We start from the raw sequence: 11,643 nt of genomic DNA on the forward strand, positions 1-11,643 counted from the left end.
AGGTGCCCTGGAGCAAGGTCTGAATGTTGAGTTGATTATCACTGAAGTCAAGTACCCCAAGAGCATGCCCAGAAGTTCGCTCTAGTTTACAATTTTATAATTAGCCTGATAAGTTTTTTAAACTTATTTGTGAACATAATCCAGAATAATTGCTATTTGCATGCAGAGTTGCAAGTTTCACAGTTCACCTGATTTAAATTTGCATGAAAAAAAAAGTGAGATCATCATTTAATGTAGGCAAAGGTATATTATTTCCCTGCTTATGCATAGCATAAATAGCTGATTATCCACAGCCTGGCTGCAAAAATTCACCCTGCACCTGAAGCCAAATATGAGGAATATCAGCTCCACAGGAGACCTACAAATCACTCTGAATGGGAAAAACAACAAGCTGTTATTTAAACAGCTTTGCAACCAAAGGACATGCTTTAATGAAGTCCTTCCAGTGAGCAGACAGATCACTCACTTGGCTGGTCAGCCCCAATAGCCCTGGAAGAGTGAGATTTTGGTGAATTTTGACTGTTTAAGGCCAACCAATCTAGTCACCTTTAACAGGAAGGGCCGTGCCAGTGGGAGCTGGACTGGGAGCAGAGCTGTGGCAGTTTCTGTGCCTGGTACACCTTGCCAGCCTGTACTGCAGTAGCTGAGTAACCATGCAAGGTACTGTTAAACTGCCATAAAATGCTTCAAGTACTTTCAATCAAGCAGGTAAATGACTCCTTTACTGCTGCACCTCAGTCACTTGCCTTGCATTCACTCTGTCCCTCAGTGAGTTTCTGATGTTTCTGGTCCATCATGGAAGAACCCATGGTGCAGAATATGTACAGCAGGCACTGTGCAGCTGTTTGTCGCGGGGTGTGGTGTCACACCTCTGAACCCATCAGTCAGCAGCTTCCCTTTGTCTTCAGCAAGATTTTCATTCCCTCACTACTGTTAGCAGTTCTTTCTTCTGAAATTTCTTACTGCTTCATGTGCTTCCCACGTTGGCTGACAAGTATTGTCTTCCTGCCATTTTCCTAAGTTTTCCCTGGACCCACAAGTATGTTACTTGGGGTTTTTTTGTTGCAACTCTGCCATTGCCTGATGCAACAGCTCCAACATCCTTTTTCACTGAAGTTCCTCCTTCAGAACTTAATGAAATCTGCTGAAAGCTGCAAAGTGAGCAGCTTTCTCTCTCACTCTTCCACTCTCTCATGCTTTGTTTTTAATTCCAGCCTGGTTGAAGAGGACAATGACAGCTTTGGATATGATGCTTTGGAGCTGGATGGTAAGCAAGAGGATATCATGAGTACAGTTTTACTATGAGATCTATGGGATTAACTCCCCAGCTATAGAGACTGTCAAATAACCAACTCCTGCTCTAAAAAAACGGGACATACATTCTGAGAAAAAATCAAGTCACTTCATCATAACAAGAAAACAAAAAAAGGGTCAACTCGTGGTGAGAATGAGAAAGCAAAACTAAGTGGAAAAAGGGTTAGGTTTTTTTTACCATGAAGGTAGTCAAACACTGGAGCAGGGGTGTCCAGAGAGGTTGACTAGTTAAATATCTTCATCCTTGGAGGGATTTAAACCCAGCTGGACAAGTCCTGAGGAATCTCCTCATGCTGACCCTGCATTGAGCAAGGGCTTTGGCTAGACAGTCTCTAGAGGTCATTTCCCACTTGCTAATCTGTGAGACTGATCAGGTAGGTCCAGTAAGCAAGACTGGCATTCCTTGTGCCATGTTCTGTGGATATGAATCAAGCCTTTGCATCAGGAATATCCTCCTTCAGCTTTGGGATCAATCAAACATTCATTTTTCTTTTTTCTGTATTTGTCACTTTATCTAGGACTCGGTTTCATTCTTGTTACTCTTTCCAGATGACAGTCATGACAGGCAGTCACATGGAGCTCCTTCAGTGCACTCTTCCTCTTCTTCTCATCAGTCAGAAGGCCTGGATGCCTATGATCTTGAGCATGTCAACTCCATATTTAGAAAGTTCTCTCTGGAAAGGTATTTGAGATGTCAGTTCACCTACCTGAGCCAGAGGCTGAGGGGAAGGGCTGCTGTGGTAGAGACCCTCTATTTATCTATTAGTTGCTGAAGAGGTAATGGCAAGAGTGATGTCCCAAGTTGTTATTTGACACAAAGATCTCACGATACTGTGCTAAGTCTTTACTTCTTTATGGAGGAAGCAGCATAACATGTTATCTTGGAGCCCTTTCATATCCTGTAAACCCAGGAAGGTCATCCTAGAATTTCAAGAACTTCAAGGCAGACAAAATGTTCTAAAGGCTTACATTGATCCTTGTGATCTTGCTGTCTTGCTGCAAGAGGTTGCTAAGTGGAGTACTGCTATCCACTGAGTTCCTCGGTCATGCCAGAGCACTTGAAGCTATCCACACGCTCTTCACCAGAACTTGTGCAGTGACGAGAAAGATTTATTTTAGCATCCTTAGATCCTAGTGCTTGATAATACTAGAAGTTTATTTATATGTCTTTCATTTCTCATGCATGCATTTCACTCTGGAGTGATGGCTGAAAGCTGAGACAACTAACTGTTCTGTCCTTTCCTGAACACAGACCCTTCCGTCCCTCTGTCACGTCTGTTGGTCGCCTGAGGAACTCCTGCCATGCAATCCAGCGCATCACGCTGAACGGAGACAGCCTCAACTCAGAAATCACTCTGGTTGGGGGCAATGACAAAGGGAGCTTTATTAGCTCTGTCAAGACAGGATCCCCTGCAGAGAAAGCTGGACTTCGGGAGGGACACCAAATCCTCCTGGTGAGCGTGAAATGATCACCCAGCAGTGCTGCCAGTCTGTCCACCTACACGTGCTGTCCCTGCCCTCACACAAGCAGGAGTTCAACAGTGCTTCTGCTGAGTTCCTCTCTGCTTTGTTTTCTCTCTATTGCCAATGATCCAACCATTTTCCCTATGAAAATGCCTCTAAGGGGAAAATAAACCCCACAATTTATATTCCTGCACTGCTTCCTCCTGGGAAGCCTGGGATTGTCAAAGTGCTCCAGTTCTGTTGACTGCTAGCAGTCCTAATTTGAGATATAATAACTTAAATAATTAGAACATAATCTACATCCTGATAGCAAAGTATCTGCATTGTTTAATCAGAAAAAGATTATGCCACTTGAAAAAAAAAGGTATAATTGACTCAGAGATTGAACCTGCACTGGAGAGTAATATTTCTTTCATATTTAGTTGGAGGGCTGCATCAAAGGGGAAAATCAGAGTGTTCCCTTGGATACTTGCACAAAGGAAGAAGTTCACTGGACAATTCAGAGGTGCAGTGGTCCAGTAACACTCCAGTATAAATCAAATCATGAAGGTAAGACCTGAAGTATTTCTTATCTCAAATAGTCCCGGGTCTGTTATAGCAACTTGTCTGGATGAGAGTGACAGAACCAGAATATCCTTAGTACTGGGCTAAATGTTGAGCATGGTACTGGTGTTAATCACAGCCCCTCTGTGCAACTGCTCCAGCTTTTAGCCTTGTGACTGAGAACAAAAAAAGCCCATGAGCTTGTCACTTCAGGATCTGAAGCATTTACATGGAGGGCCAATAACAACATGACTCACAAAGCACATTCAAGCTTATTTTTATGTACAGTTTCTGCACTACAACGTGGTGAGCTGAATGATCTTTATCCAGCTGGTCGATTTAGCATTTACCTGATGGAGTTGCCCTGTTTATTACCTTTGTGGCTTTATCTTATCTTTAACAGCTGGAGTTCATGTGTGGTGAACAGAGTTTGATTTTAGTGTTCAGGGCCTATAATGATAATTTCAGGTTATGGATCAAAAATTACATTCCAAAATCCATTTTTTTTTTTTACTGATGTGTATAATTTTGCATTTGGGGTGTTTTTTTCAAGTACTGGTTAGAGAATTTCAGCTGCACAGATCACGCAGGAAGTGATTTCTTTGATTTTCTTTGATGTTTTCAAAGGTAGGAAAGATTATTGCCATTTTTTTTGAGCACCACTTAACTGCAGATAAAGCATGTTATAGATTCTGGGAGTGCCAATTAGAGCTAATAATAAGGGGAATAGCTTGTCATTAAAATTGGTGGCAGAACTCACACTGTACTTAGAGGGTAGAGCTATATCTGTGTCTGTCTTTGCCGAGAAGTTCTCAGTTTCACAGGTCATGTGTGGAGTGCTGGAAATGGAGCTACCTAAAAGGAACATTATAATGAGAATATTCTCACAGATCTGACAGCAGCAGCATGAGCTGTTCCTGAGGCAATGCCCCATTAGTGTCTCTGAGGTGCAGCCCCAGGACCTTGCTGTAACTACTGTAACCAGCACTCTGGCACTACAAACCCCCTCTCAGAGGGGCCTCAGAAGTTTGTGCTGTGGCTTCTCCCAGAAGATTCCCAGGAATGCAGCAACACCAAGGTGTGAGATCTTGCTTCACCCCTTCCTTCTCTGCTGCAGGTTACAGGAAGCTGCTGTCGGAGCTGGAAGAAGGACTGATCACATCGGGGGACTCGTTTCACATCCGCCTCAATCTGAACATCTCCAGCCAGCTGGACTGCTGCTCCCTGTCAGTGAGGTGTGATGAGATCGTCCATATCCTTGACACCATGTACCAGGGGAGGTGTGAGTGGCTGTGTGCCAGAGTGGATCCATTCACTGACAGGGACTTGGAGATGGGGACCATTCCCAGCTACAGCAGGTGAGTGTGATGCTGAGTGACCACGACTGAGAGCAGTGGTGCTGTACACAGGGAAATGAATAACTGCTGGAAGGAAAGAGGTGTATGTCTTAATTTCTGAGATAAGGCCTGGTGATGTTAAACCGTAATATGAGCCATAAAGCTTAAGAAAGGAGACTCCAGATGTTACCCGAAGGAATAATGTGGGTTACTCCAAAGTATCATATGAAAATATGCCATGGAGATTCTTGAATCCTTAAGTGCACTGCAGTCCTGCTCATTATTTTGTTCCTGCATTTACTGTGTGGTTCAGTCAGTCCTCGCTGCTATTTGTATTTAATCTTTTCTGTAGGCACAGTCCCATTGCAGCCCAGCTTTATTCTGAGTGGTTTCACAAATATCTTGATCAGTGTGATTCCATCCTTTCTTTCAGAGCCCAGCAACTGCTTCTGGTGAAGCTGCAGCGGCTGATGCACAGAGGAAGCAAAGATGAGACAGAGAACTCCTATAATACCCTTCGGGCACTCCGGGTAAGTATCTACAAACAAGGTCTTTTTAACACCTGATACTCCCCTGCTACTTGTTTTTCAGTTTTCATTTTACATCATCATTTTACAGAAAGTCCTGTTTCCACTCTGGGTAGGTTTGGATTGTGCCAGGCAATGGACACCTTATGTTTGCTTCAATTGACATTGTCCCTGGCAATGAACCTAGCTTGACACACTATTAACCCTTCTAGCTAGGAGGGAACACTTTAAAAGTCAAGTCTTGATTCTCTGTTTTTTTAATCTTTTTTCATTCTTCTCTGCCTGTAAACCTCTAATGCATCTTCGTATGCACATGAGGAAGATGATGTATCCTTGAAGTTAATAATCAGAATTATTTATCTCCTATTATGAACAAGCATCTAACCCACAGATTCCACTGTCCCACATTAGAAAGACCTGTCCCTTCCAATTTAGTTGCCATGGGAAGACTTGGGATTATCAGGACTTCACACACAACAGCTCTGCTATGTTTTTTCTTTCAGCGAAAGCGATTTGATTTTTCTTTCTTTAGACCCCAAAAATCCATCTTTAAAACCACTTTCCTGGTGTATTAGTTACCCTAAGTTGTTTTTTTAGAGTCTGGGAGCAATATATGCTTCTAACATTTGCAGACAGGTAGGCAGTGCTTGTATTTGATTCCAGTCCAGGTCAAGTGTCACACATTCCTTCTGTACTCATGTCCTCACTGATCAAAAGGACAGAGATCACTGGCAAAGGTGCTAGTGAAAGCAAAAACTTTGCATGCTCTTCCTTGCTGCAGAAATTACCTCTTTCTTAAGGTGTGCAGAGCAGTCTCCTATGAAAAAAGGGATGTGGGAGAGCAGTGACAAAGCAGTGTTTATCAGCACAGGCCATGCTGTGTCTACAGTTTGTTCAGAACATTGTGTTTGGGATAATTATCAATCACTGTCCTTTTATTGAAAATATATCTACTTTTGCATGTTTTGTTTCTTACATGTTCTCATTTTTAATAAAATATACAAAAAGGAGGGTGGGGAAGAAAAATTCCTGTGTATTTTTTTTCCTTAGAACACTTTGCAGCCAGAGGATCATGTCCCACAGAATGACCCCAAAAGCAGCCCTCGCCTGTCCAGAGCCAGCTTTCTTTTGGGACAGATTTTACAGGTAATCAAGTTCAAATCCTCCATGCAATGTCTGAAATAGTGGATCTGAACAGTAGATATTTCTCAGGCTATCCTAATTCCCCCCGAAATCCCAGCTCAGGTATAGAAGTTGTATTGGAATTTATTCCTATCAAAAAGAGATTTAGTACACGAAAGAGAAGGATGGGTTGTGTTTTCTCTTGTGATGTGGGTGTTTGTTTTTAAGAGCATTCCTTCCATTACTCATCTACCTCGAGGAACCCAACGTGTCTAGCATCAGAGGCTGAAATGTGTTTTGCTTGAACTGTGAGGACAAATCCATTGGGCTAGACCAAATCTCCAAGTCTCTGTGAGATAAGGGTCAGTCAGAAAATAGTCCTTTAGCTGTGTGTCGGTGACTCTGAGCGAGACAGTGACTGTGTGGGTGGAAGATAAAGTCTTGTGAAGGAAGGTGGTTGTGAAGGTGAGCAAATACACAGGAGGAGGAATTAATATTTGGACATAGGAATAGCTGTGGATGAGGAAGGAAAGCATGAAGCATATTTCTCAGTGTAAAAAGATGCTATTTGGAAGGTTTTAAGTCTTTCTGGTAGAGCAAAGAAGAGGCAGTTTGGGTATAATATGATTTATTTGTGCACGTACTCTGCTGCTACTGGTGATAGCAGGGAGCTCTGTGAAGGCAAAACATGCCTCTTAAGAACAGAGAACAAAATAAGAAATCCCAAGGGGGATTAACAAAGGCTCTGAATCGGATCTATGATATTTAAAGAGTCTTAGAATTCAGTCAACAGATCCATGGAGTCTTTTCTTTGATAGACATATGTAATTCAGATCTCACAGGTAACGAGTGTCAACTGAGGAATACATGAGAGAATAAATAAGGCAAGAAATGAAGGTCAGATCTTTTTCTTTGTTCACCTTTTTAGTTTGTCAGTCGGTCTGAAAACAAGTACAAGCGTATGAACAGCAACGAGCGCGTGCGCATCGTCACGGGCTGGCCCACCGGCCTGGCACGCACCTCGTCCGAGGCAAAGAAGCAGTTACCTGATAAACTAGAAGGTATGGATATAAAACAGCTTTTACACACGTGGCACTGATACAAAGGTCCACATAAAGGTCCTCAAAACACCACAGCTGTAAAAAATGTCATAGCTCTTGCCTATTACTACCATTTGTGAGCCACTCTGCAAAATATTCAACAGCAGTTGTGACCAAAACTGATTTTGCTAAATGTGCTTAGGGCACTAAGGCTTCATGAGCAAGTTTAGGACACTGAAACCTCCTGTTCCTCCTAGGTGCTTTCCTGTTTTTTGTTCTAAAGCATTTGACTCAAAGAAAGTCAGGCCAACGAGCAGAAAGAGTCTCCAAACAAGTGTTAAACTATGAAATAATCTCTTGAAAGCAAAAGGCACTTGCATTATTTAGTATTAGGTTATACATCATACCGTGACATATATAGTAAAGGCAACTCTGACAAAAGGGAAAGGAGGACGTTATCACTAGCCACGTCATTTCTGGTTCATGTGTGTCTCCTGCCTGTTCTTCTTGATGGAGAGGAAACCAGAGGATAAATATCTTGTTCTTTATTCAGATTTGGATTCCGAGAGTGAGATCAATAAGAAGCTCAGTCTGATCCCTTATAGCTTGGTGAGACCAATCCACTGCGAGCGCAGGCGCCCTGTGCTCTTCACCCCCACCATGCTGGCCAAGCCCTTGGTACAGAAGCTTCTCAACTCTGGAGGTGCCCTGGAATTCAACATATGCAAGCCAGGTAATGGGATGAAAGAGGGACATGACTGCCAACCCTCAGTGTTGGAAATCTGAACATATATATGCGCACACACGTAGGGGCATGAACATGTGAGAGTTGCTTGAGGTACTTCAAGTCACATCAGAGTGATGTGTAGCTGTAAATCCTGCTTTTTGAGCCTATCTGAGATATTTTAATGTTTTTGAGACAGCCAGTGCACATGGTTATGAGATTCTGTGTCTATAAATATTATCCATGTGTATGCTGTGTGGTTGCTAGGCTGCCCCTCCGAGACTGAAATGCTGTGAGTGCTCTTTCTGTTTGCATACTGTTTGCATACTGCACATCTAGGCAATGTGAAATTTTGATTAATTTGTTTCTAGTATTTGCTATTATGAGGAATATCTTCCCTAGAGCGACTTTAGGTTTCTGTCTCATCCAAGCTGTGAAGATTGTGCATTTGATCTACTCGAAAGACTGATTTTCTCCCATGCTAAGTATTTACTATTAAAGCAACGCGCAGTACCGTGATGGCTGCAGGGCAGGATTGTATACAACACAGCATTAAACAGAGCTGACGTTTCATTTTTACCCTAATGTTGAGTACCCACAGCATAGGATGCAGCCTTACAGTCAGCCAGACAGAGAAACTGAGAAGTTAAGTATTCTAATAAATATCCCTTGTCTTGCAACATAAAACAAAAGCTTTGATGTAGGGCTGCAATTCACAAGGGGCAGGTATCACACATTGCAACCTAAGCCAATTTCTTTTTGAAACTTTAAACACAAATGTTGGAACACTAAATCCTTGTTTTGGGATCCTGGACTGAAGAGAGCTTCTTTTTTTTAGTACTTCTCAGCATCCTCCATCCCCAAAACGTTACTATATAACGTTAGGTGCTGGAATTGTATTTACTGGCTTAATTTAATGCCTTCACAGTGCTGTAGTAATTGCCCAAGGACTCATTGGTGCAGGATATAGCTGAGATGCTCAGCTGTGATCAGATTAGGCTTTAATTGAATTCAATGGAAGAAATGAGGCAGCTGTTAAGACAATTCATTGCTCGTCTTCTTTCCCTGAACCATCCTTACATCCCGTGTGAAGTAGTATCGGATAGTTTTCTACATGTTCTGCTCTTGTAATCTTGGTTTTGTCCCCATCCACATCTCTCTCTAGATATTGTAACAAAGGAGGAGTTCATAAGGAAGCAAAGGACAGAGACTGTCATCTTCAGCAGAGAAAAGAATCTGAACACATATGAATGCATTGTACCTGCCAATATCGAGGCTGTCACTGCCAAGGTGCTCAGACCCCTCTGTGCCCCTCGCTGAGCTGTCTGTGAACCTCTCTGCAATGGATGTTTCTTCTTGAATTAAGAGGCTGACCAACTTACAGTTGGATGTTTTCTCTCTTGCCCACCTTCAATCTCAGATTTGTATTTATTCCCCTAAACAGCTTTTATTTGTGCTCTTGCTTTTCCTTTTCATCCTCAACCATATCCTTTTATATTCTTTCTTATTCCCTGAGATGACCCACATTGATGCAGCAAAATATCCTTTCAGTTTCTGTATTCATTTCCTTTTAATATCATAAGTATATATGAATACACATGAGAATAAGAGATACAAGGACCTAGACAAAGGAAAGGAAAGCCTGAAACCCAGACATAGGGGTGTGAGAAAGAACATAATGCCAAAGACAGAGATCTGGTGTCAAGTAGAGTAGATTTGATGCACAGCATGGAAAAAAGGAGAATTAAAGTGATGTTTTTTCTCTCCCAAGTAGTTGCAAAGGATGTCTTTTGCTGAACAAAGAGCAACTCTGTGTTTGTGTCTACAATGTATTTTATCATACATTTCATCTTTAGCACGAACCATTTCTATTTTAAACCTTTTTAGAAAGCTCTTAAGCTCAGCTGTTCTTTGGCTGACTAGTTTTAACCCAGTAGGAGGAGTTGGACTTTAAATGTATATTTGATTAAAAGGTTTGAAATCGGTGCAATGGTAAATAGAGAGCTTTCCATCTGATCCCAGAAGGGGTGGATACCTTTATCTTGAGATTCCACAGCAGTGAATGTCCCTTTGTGACACTGTTATGACTTTGTTTTTAGAACAAGCATTGTCTCCTGGAGGCTGGAATAAGCTGCACAAAGGATTTAATCAAAGCCAAGATATATCCTATTGTTCTCTTTATCAGAGTCTCAGAGAAAAACATCAAGAGGTTCAGGTAACATATCAAATCTTTTGCATATTTGATGTTCTGTCTCATTCAGTGAAAAATTCTCGAGTCCAATAATGTTCTCACTGAGTGAAATAAAGAACCTCACATGTCCCTTCATCTGGTGCTTCAGTGTGCACTGTTTCCTCCCATGACTCCTCCCTGAAATCTTACAACTGGAGAAGGCAGGAATTCCCCAAATCTACCACTCTTTCACTGTCACTGGCAGCAATGAGCACTGTGGGAGGATGAGACCAAAGAATATGTAGTTTTCTCCATGCTCAGCACTCCCACAGCATTTCTTAAGGTAATGCTGGCTGGAAGAGGAAAGGTCGTAAACACTTGCACTCTCCTTCCATTCAATCCTCTTAAACTGTTTCCCCACAGCAAATATTTTTCCTTGGGGGCAGCATGGAGGTGAGGGGAGGATAGACCTGGAGTAGCTTTATTCTCCACTGCTTTTATTGCTTGTCTATAGTCAGTACAAAATAAATTCTTGATGGGGCAGCTGGGACTGCAGGATTAACTTCAAATGTGAGACATTTATTTTTGGTCTGCTCATTTGATGCAGGAAGCTACTGCCAAAGCCAGAGACCGAGGACGAGTTTTTACGTACGTGCCGCCTGAAGGAGAAAGAACTGGAAGCTCTGCCCTGCCTTTATGCCTCTGTGGAGGCAGATGCATGGAGCAGCATTGAAGATCTCATCAGAACAATAAAAGACAGGATCGGGGAAGAGCAGCGGAAAACCATCTGGATAGATGAAGATCAGCTATAAAAAGCAATATGTCACGTGGAGCTCTTTGGTGACCAAAGGACATATCCAGGTGGAGCAGGGGCTCGCAGAATTCTCTGATTAGGTGCCCAGAGCTCACTCCTGTTTCACCCTTGCTGGCTGGGGACTTCCTGCTGGCAGAATGCGTGTATGGAATGGAACTGGAGCTGTGTTGAATGGTCAGTGTCCCAGGGGCTGGAATCTAGGATGTGGGTCAGACCACAGCCACCACCACCACTTCTGACCCACCAGCACCTCTTCAGGGGCAGCAGCTGTTTAACATGTGAGAAGGACAAAGATCTCGAGAGAAAGCTTGGGGGGAACTTATTATGGTAAAAATAAGGACCTCATTTGGCTCATTGAAAACTTCATATGAGACCAAGTAAAATCTGAGAGGAATAAAGCTTGGGAATTGGGCTACAGGATACGGAATGGGGATGTGCCACTCACACCCCCTGAGGTGAGGCTCTCAACAGGCCCAGCTGAGGAAGGTGAAGGCTGGTTAGTGGCAGCAGCAACACAACTGCTGGTGGCCAGAGCAGCTCTGTAGCCCTGTTTCTGCATAACCATTTTAATCAGAAGAAAAGAGCTAT

The 11,643-nt window shown here is 42.7% G+C and overlaps 1 protein-coding gene across 1 annotated transcript in view; it reads left to right on the forward strand.

Moving 5' to 3' along the window:
- CARD11 (caspase recruitment domain family, member 11) overlaps nucleotides 1-11,192 on the forward strand; it is a 43,529-nt gene extending 32,337 nt beyond the window's left edge. Inside the window, exons 13-24 of the mRNA XM_009078310.1 lie at nucleotides 1,215-1,267; nucleotides 1,864-1,996; nucleotides 2,567-2,768; nucleotides 3,201-3,327; nucleotides 4,439-4,679; nucleotides 5,092-5,188; nucleotides 6,236-6,331; nucleotides 7,236-7,368; nucleotides 7,901-8,080; nucleotides 9,237-9,361; nucleotides 10,171-10,286; nucleotides 10,849-11,192. Of these exons, the coding sequence (XP_009076558.1) occupies nucleotides 1,215-1,267; nucleotides 1,864-1,996; nucleotides 2,567-2,768; nucleotides 3,201-3,327; nucleotides 4,439-4,679; nucleotides 5,092-5,188; nucleotides 6,236-6,331; nucleotides 7,236-7,368; nucleotides 7,901-8,080; nucleotides 9,237-9,361; nucleotides 10,171-10,286; nucleotides 10,849-11,053 (1,708 nt within the window). The 3' untranslated portion in view covers nucleotides 11,054-11,192. The remainder of the gene's footprint in view (nucleotides 1-1,214; nucleotides 1,268-1,863; nucleotides 1,997-2,566; nucleotides 2,769-3,200; nucleotides 3,328-4,438; nucleotides 4,680-5,091; nucleotides 5,189-6,235; nucleotides 6,332-7,235; nucleotides 7,369-7,900; nucleotides 8,081-9,236; nucleotides 9,362-10,170; nucleotides 10,287-10,848) is intronic.
- Nucleotides 11,193-11,643: the final 451 nt, after the last annotated feature.

The sequence above is a fragment of the Acanthisitta chloris genome, unplaced genomic scaffold (assembly GCF_000695815.1).
Source record: "Acanthisitta chloris isolate BGI_N310 unplaced genomic scaffold, ASM69581v1 scaffold25290, whole genome shotgun sequence".
In the NCBI taxonomy this organism is placed as follows: Eukaryota; Metazoa; Chordata; class Aves; order Passeriformes; family Acanthisittidae; genus Acanthisitta; species Acanthisitta chloris.